The 25,623-nt window shown below is 50.0% G+C and overlaps 2 protein-coding genes across 7 annotated transcripts in view; one reads left to right on the top strand and one right to left on the bottom strand.

Moving 5' to 3' along the window:
- plekhh2 (pleckstrin homology domain containing, family H (with MyTH4 domain) member 2) overlaps positions 1-24,629 on the bottom strand; it is a 241,439-nt gene extending 216,810 nt beyond the window's left edge. The window contains exon 1 of one of the 2 annotated variants that reach the window (XM_072510490.1): positions 24,521-24,629. The gene's annotated coding sequence lies outside the window, so the exon portion shown is untranslated. The remainder of the gene's footprint in view (positions 1-24,520) is intronic. The other variant, XM_072510480.1, reaches the window with a different exon arrangement.
- Positions 24,630-24,970: 341 nt separating this feature from the next.
- thada (THADA armadillo repeat containing) overlaps positions 24,971-25,623 on the top strand; it is an 820,576-nt gene continuing 819,923 nt past the window's right edge. For all 5 annotated transcript variants that reach the window (XM_072510451.1, XM_072510443.1, XM_072510470.1 and 2 more), the window contains exon 1: positions 24,971-25,299. In XM_072510451.1, coding sequence (XP_072366552.1) covers positions 25,224-25,299 — 76 coding nt within the window. In that variant the 5' untranslated portion in view covers positions 24,971-25,223. The remainder of the gene's footprint in view (positions 25,300-25,623) is intronic.

Below are 25,623 nucleotides of genomic sequence, written 5' to 3'. Positions count from 1 at the left end.
CTTAGTAACATCCACAAACTTGCTAATCAGACCCGCTACGTTTTCTTCGAAGTCATTTATTTATATATATTACAAAGAGCAGAGGTCCCAGAACTGATCCCTGCGGAACACCACTAGTTACAGAACTCCATTCGGAAAAACACCCTTCCACTGCTACCCTCTGTATTCAATGGCCAAGCCAGTTCTGGGTCCATCCAGCTAATTCACCCTTGATCCCATGTGATCTAATCTTTTGCAGCAGCCTGCCATGAGGGACCTTATCAAATGCTTTACTAAAGTCCATGTAGACAACATCCACAGCCTTTCCCTTGTCAATCATTTTTGTCACACCCTCAAAAAATTCAATCAAATTAGTGAGACATGACCTCGCTCGGACAAAACCATGCTGTCTGTCGCTAATAAAATCATTCACTTCAAAATGTGCATAGATCCTATCTCTGACAATCTTTTCCAACAATTTCACTATCACTGACGCCAAGCTCACTGACTATAATTACCCTGATTATCCTTGCAACCTTTCTTAAATAACGGTACAATATTGGCTATCCTCCAATACTCTGGGATCTCAGCTGTGGCCAATGAGGGCACAAAGATATCGGTCAGAGGCCCAGCGATTTCATCTCTTGCTTCCCTCGGTAATCTGGGATAGTTGCCATCTGGCCCTAAGGATGTCTACCTTAATGCTTTTTAACACACCTAACACTTCCTCCCTCATAATAAGGACCTGATCTAAAGTGTTTACACATCCCTCAGACACCACCAATCATCATGTCCCTCTCCTTTGTGAACACCAATGCAAAATACTCATTAAGGACCTCACCTACTTCCTCTGGTTCTATACATAATTTCCCTCTTTTGTCCTGGAGTGGGCCAACTCTTTCTCTAGCTACCCTCGTGTTCCTAATATACATACAAAATGCCTTTGGATTCTCCTTAATCCAGTCTGGCAAGGACATTTCGTGGCCCCTTTTTGCCCTCCTAACTCCCTGCTGCTTGAGCTCTTTTCTACTTTCCTTGTATTCCTCAAGTGCTTTCTGTTTTTAGTTGTCTGTACCTCACATATGCATCTTTTTTCTTATTGACAATATTCTCAATTTTCCTGGTCATCCATGGTTCCCAAATCCTGCCTTGCCTGTCATTCCTTTTTACCGGCACATGCCTGTCCTATACTCCCATCAACTGCTCCTTAAGTGCAGAGCCTGAGAAATGCTCTATCTTCGTTGCAAAAAGAAGAGATAGACTGGTAAACTATGATTTCTGTCACTCTATTTTTATATTAAGACTTCCCTTATAGATACAAAATGTTTATTTGCCTCTCAGCAGAGTGATTAGTACTGTTGTTTCACAGCACCAGGGTCCCAGGTTCGATTCCGGGCTTGGGTCACTATTCTGTGTGGAATCTGCATGTTCTCCCTGTTTCTGCGTGGGTTTCCTCCAGAAAGACACGCTGTGAGGTAATTTGGACATTCTGAATGCTCCCTTTGTGTACCCGAACATGTGCCAGAATGTGGCGACTAGGGGCTTTTCACAGTAACTTCACTGCAGTGTCAATGTATGCCTACTTGTGACAATAATAAAGATTATTATTATTTCTAACCTTGGGTCTGCCCCCCACCCCCACATCTGTTCCATAAAGACCAATATCGCCTTCACTGCCCCGGACGGACTCGGACTTACTTGGCCTATCCAACTGCAGAACTAAAAAGGAATTGAAGTCCCCGCCCAAAATTAGTTGGTGTGAATCCAGATCAAAAAATAAAAGCCAGCACATTGATAAATGCCGTATTATCCCAGTTCGGTGAACTAGGACCACCAACGTGCATGCCAATGACCCTTTGACCATTACATACCTCCCGCTTGGTTCTGCCAATATTTTAGCAGCTGAAAAAGATACCCTCTTCTTGAACAACACTGCAGCCAGCCCCCGAAGCCCCACCATCAAAATGGTATATCTGTCCCATCCAGCCCTTCCGTAACCTTGTTTGCTCCTTGATCCACAAATGGGAATCCTGCAAAAACACATCAGCCTTCAAACTCTCAGGTGCGCAAACACCAGTGATCATTTTATTGGGCCGTTTAACCCCCTTACCTTCCAAATTATCATCCGGATAGGGAGCCTCCCAACCCGGACCCAGAGTCAGCTATTCCCATCATGTAATTAACCCAGCAGCAGCTCAACAAGTGCCGGTACCAGGCCCACACAAGGTGGCCACCAATCCCAGCACAAGACCAGAACAATCCTCTCACAAGACCAGAACAAAGACAGAGTGGGAAGTTTAGGGAGCCTTGGATAACAAGGGATATTGTGAACCTCGTCAGAAAGACAAAGGCAGCTTTTGTACGATCCAGAAGGGTGGGTACAGTCAAAACCCTTGAGGAGTATAAAGAAAGTGGGAAGGTACTTAAACGGGAAATTAGGAGGGCTGGAAGGGTCATGAAAAGTCCTTGGCAAGTAGGATTAAGCTGAACCCCAAAGCTTTTTATTCATATGTAAAATGCAAGCGGGTGGCTAGAGAAAGAGTTGGACTACTTGAGGACAGTGGGAAGAATCAATGTGTTGAGCCAGAGGAAATGGGCGAGGTACTAAATGAGTACTTTGCATCAGCGTTCACCAAAGAAAAGGACTTTGTGGAAGATGATTCTTGGGTAGGGTGTGTGGACGGTCTGCATCATGTTGACATTGTTATGGGCCAGGGTTTAGAGAACCCCAAAGTGTATCATGGAGTTCACCTGACCCACAACTTTTTTTTATAAATGTATTTATTTGAAGTTTTTGAATAATTTTACAAAACGCTCCAAAAAGGAAAATAATACAAAGAAAGAAGGGCAACATGCCAACAAAACAACTTAACCCTCTGAACGATAAACAGTTTAAAAAACTAACACCCAACTCAAAACGAACTGCGGCATGCGCCCCTTACAAAAAGGAAAATACCGTTGACCTCCAACTAATGTTCCGTGAGAAAGTCAAGGAACGGTTGCCACCTCCAGGAGAACCCCTGCAAGGACCCTCACAAGGCAAACTTCATCTTCTCCAGCCTGAGAAACCCCACCATGTCGTTGACCCAAGCCTCTACGCTGGGGGGCTTCGCGTCCCTCCACATTAACAAGAGCCTTTCCGGGCTACCAAGGAGGAAAAGGCCAGGACTCTGGACTCTTTCAACTCCTGCACTCCCGGATCATCCGATACCCCAAATATAGTTATCCCCCAGCTCGGTTTTACCAGAGTATCCAAGACCTTGGACATAGCCTTTGCAAAGCCCTTCCAAAACTCCGCAAGCGCCGGGCACGCCCCGAACATATGGGCGTGGTTTGCTGGGCTCCCCAAACACCTCACACACCCGTCCTCCACCCCAAAAAACTTACTCATCTTCGCCCCCGTCATATGCACCGTGTATACCACTTTCCACTGGATCAGGCTGAGCCTGGCACAAGATGAGGAGGAATTGACCCTGCCCAGGGCGTCAGCCCACAGGCCCTCATCCAGCTCCTCACCCAACTCCTCCTCCCACTTGCCCTTCAGCTCCTCCACCGAGGCCTCCTGCAGCTCCTGGTATATCTCAGAGACCTTACCCTCTCCGACCCACACGCCCAAAATCACCCTGTATCCTCCGGGCAGGCAGCAGTCGGAATTCCCCTCCCTGCCTCCTCATGAACACCCAAACCTGCATATACCTAAAGGCATTTCCCGGGGGTAACCCAAATTTCTCCTCCAGCGCCTTCAGACTGGCAAAAGTCCCGTCGATGAATAAATCCCCCATCCTTCTAATTCCCGCCCGGTGCCAGCTTACGAACCCACCATCTATCCTGCCCCAGAGCAAACCTATGGTTGTTCCGTATCGTGGACCAGACTGAGGTCCCCACCTCCTCCTTGTGCCTGCCCCCAAATCCTCAGTGTCACCGCCACCACCGTGCTCGTGGTATACCGTGTCGGCGGAAGCGGCAAGGGTGCAGTCACCAGTGCCCCCAGGCTAGTACCTACACAGGACGCCGCCTCTAGTCTTTTCCACGCCGCCCCCTCCCCCTCCATTACCCATTTCCCAAGCACCCCCCCCCCCCCACCCTGACTGCACTCTAAGAACAGTCTCTTAACCCCCGGGGTCTTATTTGCCCACACAAATCCCATAATACTCTTGCTCACCCGCTTGGAAAAGGCCTTAGGGATAGGAATAGGCAGGCACTGAAACACGAGCAAGAACTTAGGGAGGACCGTCATCTTAACGGACTGCACCATGCCCGCCAGGGAGAGTGGCAGCACATCCCACCTACTGAAGTCCCCTCCATCTGGTCCACCAAACACGCCAGGTTGAGCTTATGCAAGACCCCCCAACTCTTGGCTATCTGGATACCCAAATACCGAAAACTCCTCTCCACTATCCTAAGTGGCAGCTCCTCCAACCTCTTTTCCTGGCCTCTCGCATGCACCACAAAGAGCTCGCTCTTTCCCAACATTGAGCTTGTATCCCAAGAAGTCTCCAAACTCCCCAAGGGTCTGCACGACCTTTCCCATCCCCTCCACCGGATCCGCGATGAACAGAAGCAAGTCACCCGCATATAGCGAGACCCGGTCCCCCCCCCCAACTCCCTGACCAAACCCCTCCAGTTTCAGGACTCCCTCAGAGCCATGGCCAGCAGCTCAATCGCCAGGGCAAACAGCAGGGGGGACAGGGGCACCCTGCCTCGTTCCCCGGTACAGTCTAAAGTACTCGGACCTCAGCCGGTTCGTCGATACACTCGCCACCGGAGCCTGATACAACAATTTAACCCACCCTATGAACCCCTGCCCAAACCCAAACCTGCCCAGCACCTCCCACAGGTACTGCCACTCCACCCGGTCAAAGGCCTTCTCCGTGTCCATTGCCGCCACCACTTCTGCACCCCCCCCCCTTCCGAGGGCATCACAATCACATTCAGGAACCTCCGCACATTTGCATCCAGCTGCCTGCCCTTCACAAACCCAGTCTGATCCTCATGTATCACTCCTGGGACACAATCCTCAATCCTAGTGGCCAGGACCTTCGCCAACAACTTGGCATCCACACGGAGAAGCGAAATCGGCCTATATGAGCCACACCGCAGCGGGTCCTTGTCCCGCTTGAGGATAAGTGAGATCAGAGCCTGCGACATCGTCAGGGAAGAATTCCTTTCTCTTTCGTCTCGTTAAAGGTTCTCAACAGCAACGGGCCCAACAGTTCAGAGAACTTCCTGTAGAACTCAACCGGGAACCCATCCGGTCCCAGGGCTTGCCCGCCTGCATGCTCCCCAACCCCTTAACCAGCTCCTCCATCCCGACTGGGACCCCCAAACCTTCTACCTGCTACTCCTCCACCCTCGGAAACCTCAACTGGTCCAGGAACTGTCGCATCCCCTCCCCTCCCTCCGGGGGTTCTGACTTGCACAAGTTCCCATAGAAGTCCCTAAAGACCTTATTTATTTTCGCTGGACTCCGCACCGTGCTCCTCCCCCCCCCCCCCCCCCCCAAACCCCAATTCCCCAATTTCCCTAGCCGCCTCCTTCCTTCGCAGCTGATGCGCCAGCATCCGACTCGCCTTCTCCCCATACTCATACACTGCACCCTCTATCTTCATCCACTGGGCCTCAGCTTTCCCCGTAGTCAGCTTTCCCCGTAGTCAGCAAGTCAAACTCCGTGTGGAGGCTCCGGCGCTCCTTCAGCAGCCCCTCCTCGGGGGATTCTGCGTATCCCCTATCCACCCTCAGTATCTTCCCCACCAATCTCTCCCTCTCATTCCTCTCCCTCTTTTCTCTGTGAGCCTAGATTGAACTTAGTTCCCCTCCGACCACCGCCTTCAGCGCCTCCCAGACCACACTCACCTGCACCTCCCCATTGTCATTGGCCTCCATATACCTTTGAATGCACCCCCAGACCTCCTAATCCGCCAACAAACCCAATTCCATGCGCCACAGCGGGAGCTGGCCCCTCTCTTCCCCTAACTCCAGCTCCAAACAGTGCGGGGCGTGATCTGAAATCGCAATGGCCGAATACTCCATCCCCTCCACTCTCGGGATCAGCGCCCTGCTCACCACGAAAAAGTCTATCCGTGAGTAGGCCGTGTGCACGTGGGAGAAGGAAAACTCCCTCCCCCTTGGCCTAGCAAACCTCCACGGATGCACTCCCCCCATCTGATCCATAAACCCCCTCAGGACCTTGGCCGCAGCCGGCCTCTTACCCGACCTTGACCTAGACCGATCCAGTGGCGGGTCCAGTACCGTGTTAAAGTGCCCCCCCCCCCCCCGCAATTATCAGATTCCCTGCCTCCAGATCCGGCTTATCATCTGCTTCATGAACCCTGCATCGTCCCAATTTGCAGCATATACATTCACCAACATCACCTGAACCCCCTGCAGCCTACCACTCACCATCACATATCGGCCCCCCTTATCCGCCACAATACCCGCCGCCTCAAAAGTCACCCGTTTGCTCACCAAGATTGCGACCCTCCTGTTCTTCGCGTCCAGCCCAGAATGAAAGACCTGCCCCACCTATCCCTTCCTCAGCCTGGTATGATCCGCAACCTTCAGGTGCGTCTCCTGTAACATAGCTATGTCTGCCTTTAGTCCCTTTAAGTGTGCAAACACCTGGGCCCTCTTGACCAGCCCATTCAAGCCTCTCGTGTTCCACTTGATCAGCCGGATTGGGGGACTACCCCCCCCTTTGCCGACTAGCCATCTCCTCTTCTAGATCAGCCACGTGCCCACGCCTCCCGCAATCTCCAGCCCCCCCCACGCGGAAGCCCCCCCGCCCCGCCTCTCGCCCTTACCTCCAGCTCCCTCCTCAGTCAGTACAGCAGCAACCCAGTTCCCACCCCCCAACACCCCCTTCCCCAGGCCAAGCAATTGCTTAATCCCCCTGCTCCCCCCATTGCACTCCCGTAAGTCAGCTGACTCCTGCTGACCCCGGTCGCTCCCGCCTCTGCCACCGATCCTCCTGTTGGATTCCCCCTCAAAGTCCCCCACTCTCGTGGGGTGGCCCAAGTCCCCTCCTCCACTCCCCCTACAAACCAATGTGTACTCCAATCCCAGTACCGCCCCCCGTGTCAGGCCCCACCCCCCCCTTTCCACGGGAAAAAGCCCACGCTCCCTGCCTGGGCCGACCCCGCCCCCCCCATGGCACAGCTCCTTTCTCCTGCAACCTCGCCCCATTCCCCAAAGGCCCAGGGCCTCCGGCCCACACTCCCCCCATTGAACGCGGGGAACAACCCCTCCCAAACCAGCACACATACACAGAAAACACAAATATCGCCCCCTCCCACTCCCCAACATCCCCCATAGCATGCTACAAATCACTAATTTGAGTTCAGCTTCTCGTTTTTGATAAAGGTCCACGCCTCATCCGGCGTATCAAAGTAGTGGTGTTGGTCCCGATACGTGACCCACAGTCGCGCTGGCTGCAACAGCCCGAACTTCAGCCCCTTTCCGTGGAGAACCACCTTGGCCCGGTTGAATCCTGCCCTCTTGGCCAGCTCTGCACTCCAGTCCTGGTAAACGCGGATTTCAGCATTCTCCCTCCTGCTCCGCTCCTTCTTCGCCCATCCCAAGACACACTCCCCATCGGTGAAACAGTGAAACCTCACCACTCCAGCTCTTGGCAGCTCATTTGCCCTCCTCTCCAGGATACTATGCACCCCATCCAGCTCCAGGGGCCTCGGGAAGGCTCCCGCACCCATCAGCGAACCCAGTATCGTAGCCACATACACCCCAGCATCCGACCCCTCCACAGCTTCAAGGAGACCTAGAATCCGCTGCTTCGTCCTCCTCGACCGGTTCTCCAGATCCTCGAATTTCTCCTGCCATTTTTTCTGCAGCGCCTCGTGCGCCTCCACCTTCACCACCAGGCCCAGGATCTCGTCCTCGTTATCGGAGGCCTTCTGTTGCACCTCCTAAATCGCTGTCCCCTGCATCCTCTGGGTCTCCACCAGCCTTTCAATCAACGCATTCATAGGGGCCAACATCTCCGCCTTCAATTCCGCAAAGCATCTTCTCAAACTCCTGCTGCTCCCGCGAACACTGAGCCCATGCTGCCTGGTCTCCACCCGCCGCCATTTTGCTTTTTCACGTCCGTTCTACTCTCTTCTCTAATGCCACTTTTTTGACCGCTCCGCTCCTGGTCCACTCCATACAGTGCTGGGGGAACCTCACTGCTGCCTTCCCACACCGGGAATCATCGTCCAAGTGCCATGGGGCTCCTTAGAAGGGCCCAAAAGTCCGTTCACAGCGGGAGCTGCTGAATGTGCGACCTACCCAGGCATAGCCTCAACTGGAAGTCACCCACAACTTTTAATAGATTGTGGTATGAGGAGCACACGGCCCACTCTACAGGTGTGGTACAGCAGAAATGGAAAATTATTTTTTAAAGCAAAACAATGTTTATTCTATGAACTCAAGTTAACCTTTTTAAAACATAGTGAACATCTTAGCAACCATTAATTCAACTACAACCCCCAAAGAATACAACAATAAGCAATCTTTAAGCTGTCATTTTAACATCCATAAGACTTCAAAAAAAAAACACAACACTTTTAACAGAAGCATATCAACAAGTCACTACCGAGAGCAGTTGTTAGTTTTAAATCACCAAAGGATCGATTTATACTTTTTAGATTACAGAGAGAGACTCTAATAAACCTTCTGGCTGTGACTGCAGCTATCCAGCTCTGAAAACGAAACTAAAACACACCCTGCAGCAAATAGCCTAAAACAAAAGTAAAAACCTTACAGACAGCCCAGCTCTACCCACTCTCTGACATCACTGCAGTAATAAACACCCATTTCTTAAAGATATTCTCACTACAGATATTTATATGCACACCCATTTATAAACACCCATTTATAAAAGGTACTCTCACATGGCAACATCAAAAAGGAGGTGGTACTGGGTCTTTTAAAAGACATCAAGGTAGATAAGTCTCCTTGACCGGATGGGATTTACGTGAGAATACGGAGGGATGCACAGGAGGAAATTTCTGGGGCCTTAACTGACATCTTTGTATCCTCATTGCCTACAGGTGAGGTCCCAGAGGACTGGAGAATACCTAATGTGGTACCGCTGTTTAAGAAAGGTAGCAGGGAGCAGCACGGTCACGCAATGGTTCGCACTGGGATTATGGCGCTGAGGACCCGGGTTCCAATACCGGCCCAGGGTCACTGGGCCAATCCACTCAACCTGCACATCTTTGGGTTGTGGGGGTGAAACCCACGCAGACACGGGGAGAATGTGCAAACTCCACACGGAGGGGCCGGGATTTGAACCTGGGTCCTCTGTGCCATAGGCAGCAGTGCTAACCACTGTGCCTCATGCCGCCCCATGCACATTGCTTTTGTACAATGCGGCCTTGGCCTGGTTGAATGCCGCACATCTCCCAGCCAGTTCCGCTCCCATGTCTTGATTTTTGCCAGGATACTGGCACTGACTTGCATGATGCACGGTGGCACAGTGATTAGCAATGCTGCCTCATAGCATCAGGGACCCGGGTTCAATTCGGCCTCGGGTGACAGTGTGGACTTTAGACATTCTCTCAGTAAACAGGGGCTGTTTAGCACTGGGCTAAATCGCTGGCTTTGAATGCAGACCAAGGCAGGCCAGCAGCACTGTTCAATTCCCGTAACAGCCTCCCCGAACAGGCGTCGGAATGTGGCGACTAGGGGCTTTTCACAGTAACTTCATTTGAAGCCTACTTGTGACAATAAGCAATTTTCATTTCATTTCATTTTCAGTGTCTGCGTAGGTTTCATCCAGGTGCTCCGGTATCCAGGTGCTCCAGTTTCCTCCCACAGTCCAAAGATGTACGGGTTAGGTGGATTGGCCATGATAAACTGCCCCTTAGTGTCCAGGGATGTGCAGGTTAGGTTATGGGGTTACAGGGATAGAGCGGAGTGGTTTGCTGGGTGGACCTGGGTTGAGTGCTCTTTCAAAGGGTCGGTGCAGAGCAAAGGGCCAAATGCCCTCTTTCTGTACTGTAGGCATTCTATGATTATACCTTCACCGCGTGGCCCTTCCATCTATAGTCTCCATGGTCTTTTTCCCACCTCAGGACCTGTTCCTTTTCTTGGTAACTGGGGGACCTATGATCACCCATGGTTTTTCAAAAATTCATTTACGGGATGTGGATGTCGCTGGTTAGGCCAGAATTTATTGCCCATTCCTAGTTTCCCTTCAGTAGGTGGTAGCGAGTAGTCTTCTTGAACTGTTGCAGTCCTGGAGGTGTTGGTACACCCACTGTGCTGTCAGGGAGGGAGTTCCAGGATGTTGCCCCAGTGACATATTTCCAATGCAGAGTGGTGAGTGACTTGGAGAGGAACCTCCAGGTGGTGGAGTTCCCAGGTTATCTGCTGCTCTTGTCCTTCTAGATGGTAGTGTTTGTGGGTTTGGAATGTGCAAGGAACCTCAGTGAGTTAGTGCAGTGCATCTTGTAGCTGCTACACATAGCTGCCACTGTTCATTGGTGGTAGAGGATTTGAATATTTGTGGAAGGGGTAGAATTTAAGGGGGTTGCTTTGTCCTGGATGGTGTCGAGCTGCTGGAGTGTTGTTGTAGCTGCACTCATCCAGGCAAGTGGAGAGTTTTCGTGTGCGCGCGTGCGGTTGGATGCATGTGTGCGCGCGCACGCGCGCGGTTGGATGAGTGTGCTGTTGGGTGTGTGTGCGCAGTCAGGTGTGGGGTTGGAGGGCAGCACAGTGGTGCAGTGGGTTAGCCCTGCAGCCTCATGGCGCCGAGGTCCCAGGTTTGATCCCGGCTCTGGGTCACTGTCCGTGTGGAGTTTGCACATTCTCCCTGTGTTTGCGTGGGTTTCGCTCCCACAAGCAAAAGATGTGCAGGGTAGGTGGATTGGTCACAATAAATTGCCCCTTGATTAGAAAAAATTAATTGGGTACACTAAATTTTAAAAAAGGTGTGGGGTCGGATGTGTGCGCGCGTGTGTGGGGTTGGATGGGTGTGTGGTTGTGTTGAGTTATTTGCCCTTGGATTGCTCGCCTTTGACCTGCTCGCCATATTATTAATATGGCTTGCCTCCTTCAGTTTCTGATCAATTTGAAACCCTAGGATGTTGATTGTGGGGGATTCAGTGTGGAAATGCCATTGAATGTCAAGGGGCAGTGGTTAGATCCTGTCAAGGGGCGGTGGTTAGATTCTCTCTTGTAGGAGATGGTCTTTGCGTGCACTCGTGTGGTACAAATGTAACTTGCCACTTGTCAGTCCAAGACTGGATATTGTCCAGGTCTTGCTGCATTTGGACATGGACTACTTCATTATCTGAGGAGTCACGAATGGTCACCTGCAAAATTCTGACCTTATGACGGAAGGGAGGTCATTAATGAAACAGCGGAGGATGGTTGGGCCTACGCCACTTCCCTGAGGAACACCTTAAGTGATGTCCTGGAGCTGAGATGATTGATCTCAAACCACCACAACCATCTTCCTTTGTGCCAGGTATGACTCCAACCAGCAGAGAGCTCCACCCCCCCTGATTTCCATTGATTCCAGTTTAGCGAGGGCTCCTTGATGCCATACTCTGCCAAATGTTGCCTTGATGTCAAGGGCAGTCACTCTCACTTCTGGCATTCAGCTTTTTTGTCCATGTTTGACCCAAGGCTGTAATGAGGTCAGGAGCTGAGTGACATTGGCAGAACCCAAACTGAGCATCTGTGAGCAAGTTATTTCTGAATAAGTGACACTTGACACAGCACTGTTGTTGACTCCTTCCATCACTTTGCTGATGAACAGTAGACTGATACGGCGGTAATTGGCTCAGTTGGATTTGTCCTGTTTCTTGTGTACAGGACACATCTGGGCAATTTTCCACATTGCCGGGTAAATGCCAGTGCTGTGGCTGTACTGGAACAGTTTGGCTAGGGGTGCGGCAAGTTTTGGAGCACAAGTCCTCAGTACTCGGTTCACCAGATCGGGGCTTCTGCCTGAGCAACTGCCAGTCCAATTCAGGAGGGCACTGCAAGCCCCCCTCCCCCACCATATTCCCAAACATCCTGGACATATAGTCCGTAGGATTTTGGCCCTCCGGCAGACCAATGATTCTTAACTTTTGCCGTCTGGAGCGGTTTTCCAGATTGTCAACCTTGGCCTGCAACGCTTTATGCCCGTCAGTCAGCACCGCCATCTCTGCTTCCAAGGAAACAATCCGGCCACCCTGGTTTGAGAATGCCACCTCCACCCCTTGTATCACCACGCCTTGCCCCTTTACCTTCTGATCCATCTTCTTCAAGGCCGCACGGATGGGGGCCAGAGTCCTTCTATTGCTTTCTGAAGGTCCTCAAGAGGCCGCCTGCCGCTGCTTCTTGAATTCCTCCCCCAGGAAACCTGCCAGCTCTCCCACAGTCTATGGATAGGCCACGTCGCAGCAGGAGCCTCCGCCATTTTCTCCGCCAACAAGGTTTGTGAAGCCTCTGAATCCGGTGACAATTATTTGCCCATCTGCTGCCATGTTATACTTGTTGGGCATTATCTTTATGTGGGGACCTTATCACATCAAAATTTCCCCCCCCCCAAACATTAGCTAAAAACTGGGCGAAAAGGGCCAAAAGCAAAGTACCCTGGCAGGAGGCACCGCATGTGCAACTGCTCACCACATAACTGACACCGGAAGTCCCGAATTCCTCCATTTCAACTGTCTTTCCTCTTTTCCAGACTCTCAGACCTAAATCAGTAACATCCTCCACTTGCTCAACAGATCCCATGCTCTAACTTTCTCCTTTTCCCATCCATTCCTTCTTCTATACCACCATGCTCTAGGAGGCATCCATTCCTTCTCCACCACCATCCTCCAGGAGGGTCCAGGAGCTCTCTGCTTCTTCCTTGCAAGGAGGCCCAACCAATCCACAGCTCCCACCACCTTTTTCCACCTCACAGAACTGGCCCTGATATTGAACAGCACCTCCTCCAAATAAAAGGAGTCGCCATAAGAACCTGTCTCAGTCCAATCTATGTGTACATTTTTTGAGGAGACTTGTAACATTCTTTGTTCTAGTACTACTCATGACCCTCCCCGCATCCTTCCCTCTTTTTCTGTATACTGATAATTGGTACAGTGCTGTTTCCTGCTCTCATTCCAAAATTGTTATTTTTTTTTATATAATTGTTTCCTACGACTTCACACCTTCCACCTCCAACCTCCGGTCTCCATTTCTGGGGATAAACAATCAATCAATATATAACCTCGCTGACTCCAACAGCTTATTGTCACAAGTAGGCTTCAAATGAAGTTACTGTGAAAAGTCCCTAGTCGCCACATTCCGGCACCTGTTCGGGGAGGCTGTTACGAGAATTGAACCATGCTGCTGGCCTGCCTCGGTCTGCTTTCAAAGCCAGTGATCATGGTCTCTAGTTTCAGTTCAGGAATCTGAGCTTGAAGAACAGCTGCAGTTGCTGCAGAGCATCAGGGAGGATGCGAGTTTCCTCATTTATACATTTCAGGAGGTGGTCATGCTGCAGGTGGCAAGTAGTCAAAATAATAAATGGGTAGCCACCTGCAAGAGTAGGATGAAGCAGGTAGCGCTTCAAGGTGTGTGCCACTCTGGATACTCAGTATTAGAGACTGCCGAAAACGATGATACCTGAAAATTTTATCCCAGACCATGGGACCAACAGGCAAAAAACTGAACAGGAGGGAGCAAAACATAGCAAACTAGTTTTTAAAAAAGGACATTCCATAGTTGAAGGCATTTCTGTAAACATCATCATGAGTCCCATATGGTGTGCTTCTTCCCTGGTGCCGGGGTAAATTACATCACGGAGAGGGCGTAGAATATTCCGCAAGGGGAAGGGAGTGTGCTAGCAATTGTGGTGCACGTTGGTACCAACAACAGAGAACAGATATTGTGGTCCTAAAGTCAGATTTTCAAGAGCTACAGAGGAAGTTATTTCTTATCAATATAAGTAATGAGAAATTACAATGGAGGCAAAGTTTAACGTGAAATCAAACTAGTCAAAAAGAATAAAGTGAGTGCATTGGACAGTAATAAAGTATCATACATTAGATAGGAGCAATGCAAGAAGGGCTACGAAGAATGGAAAAACAGGACTACAGCGCTTGTATGTAAAACACACTAATAAGGCTGGTGAGCTACAAGCACAATTAGAAGTGTGGAAATAATGATGTAGTGGCACGGATGGAAATATGACTTATAAATGGTGAGGACTGGACACTTAATATACAAGAATATCGGAAGGAAATAGAGATAGTTTAAGTAACCTGTATTTGTATTGCACGTGTTACAAATAAGGTAGAGGTTTAATTCTGTGATTCTGTATTTCTGTGCCAAGGGTCAATAATTTCAGTTTAGTGTTATGTTAAACAAAGGTACCTACAAGTTTGTAATTTAATTTCACGTTAAACTGCCTCCATTGTCATTGAGATTTTGCGATGTAAAAGCAATTACGGACTTGAAAAATAGCAAATTGTTGCTTCGTAACCAGAGGCTCACACTGAAAAGCAGGAGCATTAGAGTTCAATTGGAACCAGGCAATCCAGAAGCAAGAAGCTTTCCACAGAAACTGTCAGTACAGAGGGACCAAAAGCAAGTCCTGGAAGCTAAAGAACAGAAAGTTCCATAAGCCAGAAAAAGGTCAGAGGGAAGTCCCAGGAGGATTGTGAAATCAAGATGAAAGGAAGGAGCGGAGAGAGGCTCCCAATTAAAGATAGGGCTGCAAGGTGCAGATCAGGAGACTTCAGCTAGCAAGAAGCCAGACATCCTCGGTCACCTTAAAGCTGGTGACCAGGGGCTGGTTTAGCACAGTGGGTTAAACAGCTGGTTTTTAATGCAGAACAAGGCAAGCAGCGCAGGTTCAATTCCTGTACCGGCCTCCCCGAACAGGTGCAGGCATGTGGCGACTAGGGTCTTTTCACAGTAACTTCATTGAAGCCTACCTTGTGACAATAAGTGATTACTATATTATCTTAATACAGACTGTGAAGCAGTGGTGTTCTTGTAAATACTGTGGAAAGTTATCTAGAATATTATTTTTAATTAAATTTAGGAAAGGGGAGTCAAGTTCCAGCTGGTACAACAATTATCAGTATTTTATTTTCTTCTCAGATGAAATGATCAGAACTTGAAATGAACTTCCAGGCATAGATGGAGTCTCTGGGATTATTTAAACAGCAATCAAATGTAGTGTACCAATCCATTGTTCTCAAACAAAGCAGGTCAACCCATTGTGGGTTACACACTGGCCACAACGGTCTCTATTCGTCATCATCTAGGTAGGGTGTTCAGGCATTTGGAAAGTCATGATAACATATTGCAAACATTTTTCACATTTGTATGACTACAAATTATATCCTGCTTTATGAATATGACTTAAAATTATTTGAACTTTTGTCACTAAGGTAACCACTCTCCAAGCTAATTTAACCAACTTCGCTAAGTGAGCTCATGGAATAAAATGAATCATAGATGTAAGAACTACAAAGCATCTGTTACATTCACAGCTGACTCGTGGTGAATCATTTCAAATTATTTGATGTCTTGTGAAACAGTAAGAAAAACATGCATTTTCACTAACATTCAAAGTGCAAAAAGCGTGTACAGTAAAATAGGTCTCAAACTTCAGCCAAATACATTTCTTAGTGACCGTAATCCTACAAGCTCCATGTTTCTTAAATTTACAATATAACTACATCCAGAAGCGATTTCAAACAGTATGGAAAATCTCCTTTGAAAGACAGTACTTTATTTAATGAGCGTAATGTCAAAGTGAGCAAGGCGGCACAGTAGTTAGCACTGCTGCCTCACAGCGCCAGGGACCCGGATTCAATTCCGACGTTGGATGACTGTGGTGTTTGCACTCCCAGTGTCTGCGTGGGTTAACTCCAGGTGCTCTGGTTTCCTCCCACAAACGAAAGATGTGCAGGTTAGGTGGACTGGCCATGTCAAATTGCCCCTCAAGTGTCCAAAAGGTTAGGTGGGATTACAGGGATAGGGTCTGGGCATGGGCCTATGCAGGGTGCTCTTTCCAAGGGTCAGTGGAGACTCATGGGCCAAATGGCCTCCTTCCACACTGTAGAGATTCTATGATTCTAACCGGAGGCTGAATTTTCCAGACCTTGTGATGGTGAGCTTGTAGGCAAGGAGAGCCAGAAATAGGGGGTTGAGGAAGGGTAGGAGGGCATATTGTGATGACTCCCTAATGCATTCCTACTTCAGGGGAGGAGGGAGGATGGTTCCCAGGGACAGGCTAGGAATTGTCCCCACTCCACAGGGGTAGGCATTCAATTATGCTGTTGTGCAAGGCTCCATAAGTGGTTATTTTATGGCCTTGTCAGTGTTTTTCTGCAGGCAGAGTGGCCCTCCCACTATCTCAATGCAGACAGCTTCCCTGCGCACAAAATCTCAAGAATAAGCATTTTGATAAGGATATCTCAAGACTGCAATTTCATTGGCTGTTAAAATTTTTAAGCCATTAAGTGTGATGGGTTTAAAACAATGGCTTTCAATTTCCCTGCTCAAGAATGGGAGGAAGGGGCTTCCGGGTGCGGCGATGACCAGCTGAGTCGCACGTTTCGGCAGCTCCCTGTGAAACGGACTTTTGGGCTCTTGACAGGAGCCCCAACGGCAATTCTAACAGCTAAAAACACCGTGCGGTAAACCAGGAGGGTGTTCCCCCTGGACACGGATGGAAAAAGGAGAGGAAAGTGGCCGGATTGCAGCGGATCCTTTGGAACAACGGCAAGGAAGGCAAGCAAAAACCAAGATGGCGTCGGAAGGTGGCAGTTTCATATGGGGCCCTGAACAACAAGAGTTTTTGAAACGCTGCGTGGAGGAGATAAAAAAGGAAATGAAGAAAGAGTTGTTGGCCCCGATACTACAGGCGATCGAAGGGCTAAAGGAGGAACAAAAGACCCAGGAGCAGGAGCTTCGGGTCGTGAAGGCGAAAGCAGCCGAGAATGAGAACGATATACAGGGCCTGGTGGTGAATTCGGAGATACAGGAGGCACACCAGAAACGATGTGTGGAGAGGTTGGAGGCACTGGAAAACAACGCAAGGAGGAACAACCTGAGGATTCTTGGCCTTCCTGAAGGTGTGGAGGGGGCGGACGTCGGGGCATATGTGAGCACGATGCTGCATTCGTTAATGGGAGCGGAGGCCCCGACGGGTCCGTTGGAGGTGGAGGGAGCGTACCGAGTTATGGTGCGAGGATCGAGAGCAGGAGAAACTCCCAGAGCCATAGTGGTGAGATTCCTCCGTTTTAAGGATAGAGAAATGGTCCTTAGATGGGCGAAGAAAACTCGGTGCAGTAAATGGGAGAACGCGGTGATCCGCGTTTATCAAGACTGGAGTGCGGAGGTGGCGAGAAGGAGGGCGAGCTTTAATCGGGCCAGGCGGTACTTCACAAAAGGAAGATAAAATTTGGAATGCTGCAACCGGCAAGACTGTGGGTCACATATCAAGGGAGGCACCACTACTTTGAGACGGCGGATGAAGCGTGGGCTTTTATTGTAGAAGAAAAACTGGAATGAGTGGATTATGAAAAAGAACGTTTGGACAAAGTGGTGGGGCGAATGGGGGGGGCGAAGAGGGGTTTTATGTTCTAATCCTGCGGTATGGTAACTTTTCTTTCTCCCACAGGTGGTGATGGGGGGAGGTGGGGAGGGAGAGGAGATGGGGCGTTGGCCATGGGAGGCGGGGCCGAGGGAGAGGCGCGGGCTTGGTTCCCGCGCTATGATAATTATGGCGGGAATAGAGAAGCAGGAAGGAGGGGGCGTCGCACGGTGCGAGCCGTGGTCACGGGGGGAAGCCGAGGTCAGCCAGAGTTTGCTGACTTCTGGGAGCAACATGGGGGGAGTAATTACGCTAGCGGGGGGTCTAGCGGGGGGGGTGGGAGGGGGGAATTACTGGGTTGCTGCTGCTGGGGAAAGGGGGGAGTGGGTACGGGAGAGGATGGGCGGGGGGGCACCGCCTGGGGGAGATACAGCTGCGTGGGAACTGGGTGAGAAGCTGGAAAAAGATGATGGCTAACCGGCAAGGGGGGGGGGTGGGAAGCCCCCCAACTCGGCTGATCACGTGGAACGTGAGAGGGCTCAACGGGCCGATAAAGAGGGCACGAGTACTCGCACACCTTAAGAAACTTAAAGCAGATGTGGTTATGTTACAGGAAACGCACCTGAAACTGATAGACCAGGTTAGGCTGCGTAAAGGATGGGTGGGGCAAGTGTTCCATTCGGGGCTGGATGCGAAAAACAGGGGGGTGGCTATATTAGTGGGGAAGCGGGTAATGTTCGAGGCAAAGACTATAGTGGTGGATAACGGGGGCAGATACGTGATGGTGAGTGGCAAATTACAGGGAGAGATGGTGGTTTTGGTAAACGTGTATGCCCCGAACTGGGATGATGCCAACTTTATGAGGCGAATGCTAGGACGCATCCCGGACCTAGAGAGACGGGAAAGCTGATAATGGGGGAGACTTTAACACGGTGTTGGAACCAAGGCTGGATAGGTCGAAGTCCAGGACTGGTAGGAGGCCGGCAGCAGCCAAGGTGCTTAAGGATTTTATGGAGCAGATGGGAGGTGTGGACCCGTGGAGATTCAGTAGACCTAGGAGTAAGGAGTTCTCGTTTTTCTCCTATGTCCATAAAGTCTATTCGCGCATAGACTTTTTTGTGTTGGGTAGGGCATTGATCCCGAAGGTGAGGGGAACGGAATATACGGCTATAGCCATTTCGGATCATGCCCCACACTGGGTAGACTTGGAGATAGGGGAGGAAACAGGAGGGCGCCCACCCTGGAGAATGGACATGGGACTAATGGCGGATGAGGGGGTGTGCCTAAGGGTGAGGGGATGTATTTAAAAGTACTTGGAACTCAATGACAATGGGGAGGTTCAGGTGGGAGTGGTCTGGGAGGCGTTGAAGGCGGTGGTTAGGGGGGAGCTGATATCAATAAGGGCCCATAAAGGGAAGCAGGAGAGTAAGGAACGAGAGTGGTTGCTGCAAGAACTTTTGAGGGTGGACAGACAATATGCGGAAGCACCGGAGGAGGGACTGTACAGGGAAAGGCAAAGGCTGCATGTGGAATTTGACTTGCTGACTACAGGCACTGCAGAGGCACAATGGAGGAAGGCGCAGGGTGTACAGTATGAATATGGGGAGAAGGCGAGCAGATTGCTGGCACACCAATTGAGGAAAAGGGGAGCAGCGAGGGAAATAGGGGGAGTGAGGGATGAGGAAGGAGAGATGGAGCGGGGGGCGGAGAGAGTGAATGAAGTGTTTAAGACATTTTATAAAAAATTGTATGAAGCTCAACCCCGGGATGGGAGGGAGAGAATGATGGATTTTTTGGATCGGCTGGAAATTCCCAAGGTGGAAGAGCAGGAAAGGGTGGGACTGGGAGCACAGATCACGGTAGAAGTGGTGAAAGGAATTAGGAACATGCAGACGGGAAAGGCCCCGGGACCGGACGGATTCCCAGTTGAATTTTACAGAAAGTATTTGGACTTGCTCGCCCCGGTACTGACGAGGACCTTTAACGAGGCAAAGGAAAGGGGACAACTGCCCCCGACTATGTCTGAAGCAACGATATCGCTTCTCTTAGAGAAGGAAAAGGATCCGCTACAATGCGGGTCCTACAGACCAATTTCCCTCCTGAATGTGGATGCCAAGGTCCTGGCCAAGGTAATGGCAATGAGAATAGAGGAATGTGTCCCGGGGGTGGTTCACGAGGACCAAACTGGGTTTGTGAAGGGGAGACAGCTGAACACGAATATACGGAGGCTGTTAGGGGTAATGATGATGGCCCCACCAGAGGGTGAAACGGAGATAGTAGTGGCGATGGATGCCGAGAAAGCATTTGATAGAGTGGAATGGGATTATCTGTGGGAGGTGTTGAGGAGATTTGGTTTTGGAGAGGGGTATGTTAGATGGGTGCAGCTGTTGTATAGGGCCCCAGTGGCGAGTGTGGTCACGAATGGACGGGGATCGGCATATTTTCGGCTCCATAGAGGGACAAGGCAGGGATGTCCTCTGTCCCCATTACTGTTTGCACTGGCGATTGAGCCCCTGGCGATAGCACGGAGAGGTTCCAAGAGATGGAGGGGAATACTTAGGGGAGGAGAAGAACACCGGGTATCTTTATATGCGGATGATCTGCTACTATATGTGGCGGATCCGGCGGAGGGGATGCCAGAAATAATGCGGATACTTGGGGAGTTTGGGGATTTTTCAGGGTATAAATTGAACATGGGGAAGAGTGAGCTGTTTGTGGTGCATCCAGGGGAGCAGAGTAGAGAAATAGAAGACCTACCGTTGAGGAAGGTAACAAGAGACTTTCGTTACCTGGGGATCCAGATAGCTAAGAATTGGGGCACATTGCACAGGCTAAATTTAACGCGGTTGGTGGAACAGATGGAGGAAGATTTCAAGAGATGGGATATGGTAGCACTGTCAATGGCAGGGAGGGTGCAGGCGGTTAAGATGGTGGTCCTCCCGAGATTCCTCTTTGTGTTTCAGTGCCTCCCGGTGGTGATCACGAAGGCTTTTTTTAAAAAGGATAGAAAAGAGCATCATGGGTTTTGTTTGGGCCGGGAAGACTCCGAGAGTGAGGAAGGGATTCTTACAGCGTAGTAGGGATAGGGGGGGGGCTGGCATTACCGAGCCTAAGTGAGTATTATTGGGCCGCTAATATTTCAATGGTGAGTAAGTGGATGGGAGAGGAGGAGGGAGCGGCGTGGAAGAGATTAGAGAGGGCGTCCTGTAGGGGGACCAGCCTGCAGGCTATGGTGACAGCCCCATTGCCGTTCTCACCGAGGAACTACACCACGAGCCCGGTGGTGGTAGCTACACTGAAGATTTGGGGACAGTGGAGACGACATAGGGGAAAGACCGGAGCATTGGGGGGGTCCCCGATAAGAAACAACCATAGGTTTGCCCCGGGGGAATGGATGGGGGATATGGAATGTGGCAAAGAGCAGGAATAACGCAACTGAAAGATCTATTTGTGGACGGGAAGTTCGCAAGTCTGGGAGCGCTGACCGAGAAATATGGGTTGCCCCAAGGGAATGCATTCAGGTACATGCAATTGAGGGCTTTTGCGAGGCAACAGGTGAGGGAATTCCCGCAGCTCCCGACACAAGAGGTGCAGGACAGAGTCATCTCAAAGAAATGGGTGGGGGATGGTAAGGTGTCGGATATATATAGGGAAATGAGGGACGAAGGGGAGACTATGGTGGACGAACTAAAAGGGAAATGGGAAGAAGAGCTAGGGGAGGAGATCGAGGAGGGGCTGTGGGCAGATGCCCTAAACAGGGTAAACTCGTCGTCCTCGTGCGCCAGGCTAAGCCTGATTCAGTTTAAGGTATTACACAGGGCACATATGACTGGAACACGGCTCAGTAAATTTTTTGGGGTGGAGGATAGGTGTGCGAGGTGCTCGAGAAGCCCAGCGAATCATACCCATATGTTTTGGTCATGCCCGGCACTACAGGGGTTTTGGGTGGGGGTGACAAAGGCGCTTTCAAAAGTAGTAGGAGTCCGGGTCGAACCAAGCTGGGGGTTGGCTATATTTGGGGTTGCACAAGAGCCGGGAGTGCAGGAGGCGAGAGAGGCCGATGTTTTGGCCTTTGCGTCCCTAGTAGCCCGGCGCAGGATATTGCTAATGTGGAAAGAAGCCAAGCCCCCGGGGGTGGAGACCTGGATAAATGATATGGCGGGGTTCATAAAGCTAGAGCGGATTAAGTTTGTCCTAAGGGGGTCGGCTCAAGGGTTCACCAGGCGGTGGCAACCGTTCGTCGAATATCTTGCGGAAAGATAGATGGGGGAAAAAAGGCAGCAGCAGCAGCCCAGGACTTTGGGGGGGGGGAATGGGGGGGTGGGGGGGGGTGGGGGGGGGGGGGGTATAGCCTGTGACAAGGCAGTTGCCAATTAGGGCTAGTTTTCATTTTTGTTATTTAATATTTATTTATTTGTTGTTTTTTGTTTATATAAAAAAGGTCATTATTATCTGTATTGTTATAATGTTGTGTAAAGGATGCACAATGTACTGTGTTGGTTGACCAAAAATTTTCAATAAAATATTTATTAAAAAAAAAAGAATGGGAGGAAGTTATCCCTCCAAACTACTCAAACTTTTCCCTACATGTTTCCTGCATACGATTGGTTGACAGTCTTGACCAACCGTCTTTATTACAGCACCTGTGGAAATGAAAATGAAAATCGTTTATTGTCACGAGTAGGCTTCAAATGAAGTTACTGTGAAAAACCCCTAGTCGCCACATTCCGGCGCCTGTTCGGGGAGGCCGATACGGGAATTGAAACTGCACTGCTGGCCTGCCTGGGTCTGCTTTAAAAGCCAGCTATTTAGCCCACGGTGCTAAATCAGCCCCTTGACATGACCAATGTCAGCAATAATAGATAATATGTTTTCTTTTCAATCATTTTTGGGATTGTTAGCAAGGCTTGCAATTATTATCCACCACTAGTTACCCTACAAAGTTGATCATGAGTTCAGTTTTTGAACCATTGCAGTCTGTGTGGTTTTACTGTTTGTAGTAGTTTAATCAAGAACTCATCAAAGCTCCTTCGACATACCTTCCAAACCCATAAACATTACCACACAGGGACTGCATAAAGGAAGATGGTTGTGGTGGTTTGAGGCCAGTCATCTCAGTCCCGGGACATCACTGCAGAATTCGTCCTGGACCAAACCATGTTCAGCTGCTTCATCAATGACCTTCCCTCCATGCAACATAAGGTCAGATGTGGGGATGTTCGCTAACGATTACACAATGTTCAGCACCATTTGCGACTCCTTCGACACTGAAGCAGTCCATGTTGAAATTCAGCAAGACCTGGAAAATATCCAGGCTTGGGCTGACAAGTGGCAAGATTTGCACCACACAAGTGCCAGGTAATGACCATCTCCAACAAGAGAAAATCAATCACCCCTTGACATTCAATGGCATTACCATCACTGAATCTCACACTATTACCATCTTGGGGGTTACCATTGACCACAAATTGAAATGGACTAGCCACATAAGCACTGTGGCTGCAAGAACAGGTCAGTGGCTAGGCATTCTGCAGTGAATAACACCTCCTGATTCCCCAAAGCCACCACCTAAAAAGCACAAGTCAGGATTGTGATAAGAACATAGGAATTAGGAGCAGAAATAGGCAATTCAGCCCTTCGGGCCTGCTCCGCCATTCGATCAGATCATGGCTGATCTCCTCTGGTCTCAAATCCACCTCCCCACATGTGATGGAATACTCTCCAGTTGCCTGGATGAGTGCAGCTCCAACAACGCAAGACATTCAACACCATCCAGGACAAAGCAGCCTGCTTGATTGGCACATCTTCCACAAACATTAACTCCCTCCGCTACAGACGCACAGTAGCAGCAGTGTGTACCATCTACAAGATGCACTGCAGGAACTCACCAAGGCTCCTTAAGCAGCCCATTCCAAACCCATGACCACTACCATCAAGAAGGCAAGGACAAGGGCAGCAGACACACAGGAACACCATCACCTGGACGTTCCCCTCCCAAGTCACTCACCATCCTGACTGGGAAATATCTTGCTGTTCTTTCACTGTCGCTGGGTCAAAATCCTGGATCTCTCCTTAATAGCACAGTGGGTTTACCTACAGCACATGGACTGCAGCGGTTCAAGGAGGCAGCTCACCACACCTTCTGAAAGGCAATTAGGGATGGGCAACAAATGCTGGCCTAACCAGCCACGCCCACTTCCCTTGAATGAGTTTTAAACAATTGGATAGTTGCCAAGTAGTTTCAGAGCCAGTCAAGAGTTATTAACTGACATTGGTGTGAGAGTGGAATCTCATCTGGTCAAACGGAGTGTGGATGGCAAGTTTCCTACCGACATTGGTGAACCAGTCAGGTTTTTACTTGAAAATATGTGAAAAATATTAGTTTGTCTTTTAGAATACAATTAAATATGCCGTACAGCAGAGTTAGATTATGTTAAATCCTATCATAACTCATGCTTCAAACATCGACATGATAACACTTTCCAGTGGCTCTGGCTTCTATTATTTTACCAACTAAGAAAATAAATTCCACAATCCATTCATAAAGCAACAAATTGCCCGTTGATATTATGCTAGTCTGTTGATATTATAGGCGAAATAGTTGTCCGGTCTGCAACAAAACTGCAACCGACGCAAAAATTCTGCCCAAACTGGAGTGGCTTTCACAATGAAGTCGTTTATTTCTTTAACAGAACAGAAACTCCCTACAATTTCCAAACACAATTTAGTCCCGTACTTTGGGATATCGATTGCAGCGAAGATCACCCCGCAAAAGACCCATCTCATATCTTGATATTTACCAAATTTGACATTTGCCAAGTAAGTAACTCTCCCTAATAGTTTGATAACGGTCCGTTCAGAAGCTTTCCCACTCAATATTCTGTTAGTGGGGGAGATCTGCGCCTCAACCTCATCTTTTCCACCCTGTCCGTGAGTGACATCAGATGTAGAAGAAATCCTGGAAATGTTGGGGGACTGGGGAGGCAAGAGACAGTGTCCAGTACTCACCCTCTCTCTCGGGTCAAACTGCTGGCAAAGCGCCTACTTGATTAAAGGTGCCTTTCCCTCCTGGTTAGACCCGCGGGATGAAGCGGCGAAGGAGACTGGGGGGGGGGGGGGGGGGCGGTGTAATGGGTCAGCTGCAGCTTTGCTCGCGCGCGCTCTCTCCATCACGCGCAACAAGCGTTGCGCACCAGACGAGAACTTTCCCACACTCGAGCTGCTCGCCAGCGAGCTCATCCACCTGGTGGGGGGGAGGGGCGAGAAGCGGAGCTCCGATTGACGTTCGCTTTCATTAATCGGCAGGCGGAAAACAGCTCCCGGAAGTGCTTCCAAGCCAATGGGCGTTGGGCGAAGGCGGGACCTCGGCCAGAGAGGGGAGGGGCCGGGGATTGAGTGACGGTTGGACGCGAGGGCCGTTTCGACGTTAACTCTCTCCCCCCCCACCCCCCCCCCCCCCCCGCAAGTTACCCGCACCATTCACGCACGCAGCTGTTGGCAGCTTTCCCTCGTGGACGCGGCTGGAGTCGGGTTCTTGGCAATGAAAGCGCTTTTCTAAACGAAGCGGATTAACATTGCTTTGGTTCTTAAACCGTAGAGTAGGCCTGCCACCCCCCCACCGTCACATTTGTCAGGGCGAAGCACATAACAGGACAGTCCGAGCCACTGCCAACTTTGGTCTCTCAGCGTTTTGAAATAATTTGGGGTGGAGATGGTTCAAAAGAAGAAGAAAGACATCCACGTTGGGCGAATTGTTCTCGATGAGCGTGAACTGGCGAGGTTGCGATGTGAGTAAACACTTGTTTGTTGCAGCAGAAACTACTTAGCAAACACCGGCTTTCCTCAATGTGCTGGAGAAGCGAGCCGATCCTAGGCCGCAGAAGTACAAACTGGAACCCAGGGCAACATCTACACAGTTCAATAAAAACCCTGATCCTGACCTCGGGGGGCCGGCAGATGTTTAGCATCCATCCACCAGCAGCACTTTTCAAACCGGGTCGACAACCAAGAAATCAAGTGAATAAAGTACTGGTGCACCTGGGCTCCCAGCCCGACACAATTTTGGACAACCCTGATGGAGTGCTTGTCTGCAAATGTGTTAAATGGAATAA

This window comes from Scyliorhinus torazame, chromosome 1 (assembly GCF_047496885.1).
Source record: "Scyliorhinus torazame isolate Kashiwa2021f chromosome 1, sScyTor2.1, whole genome shotgun sequence".
In the NCBI taxonomy this organism is placed as follows: Eukaryota; Metazoa; Chordata; class Chondrichthyes; order Carcharhiniformes; family Scyliorhinidae; genus Scyliorhinus; species Scyliorhinus torazame.
This window is presented reverse-complemented; position numbering and strand designations above follow the sequence as displayed.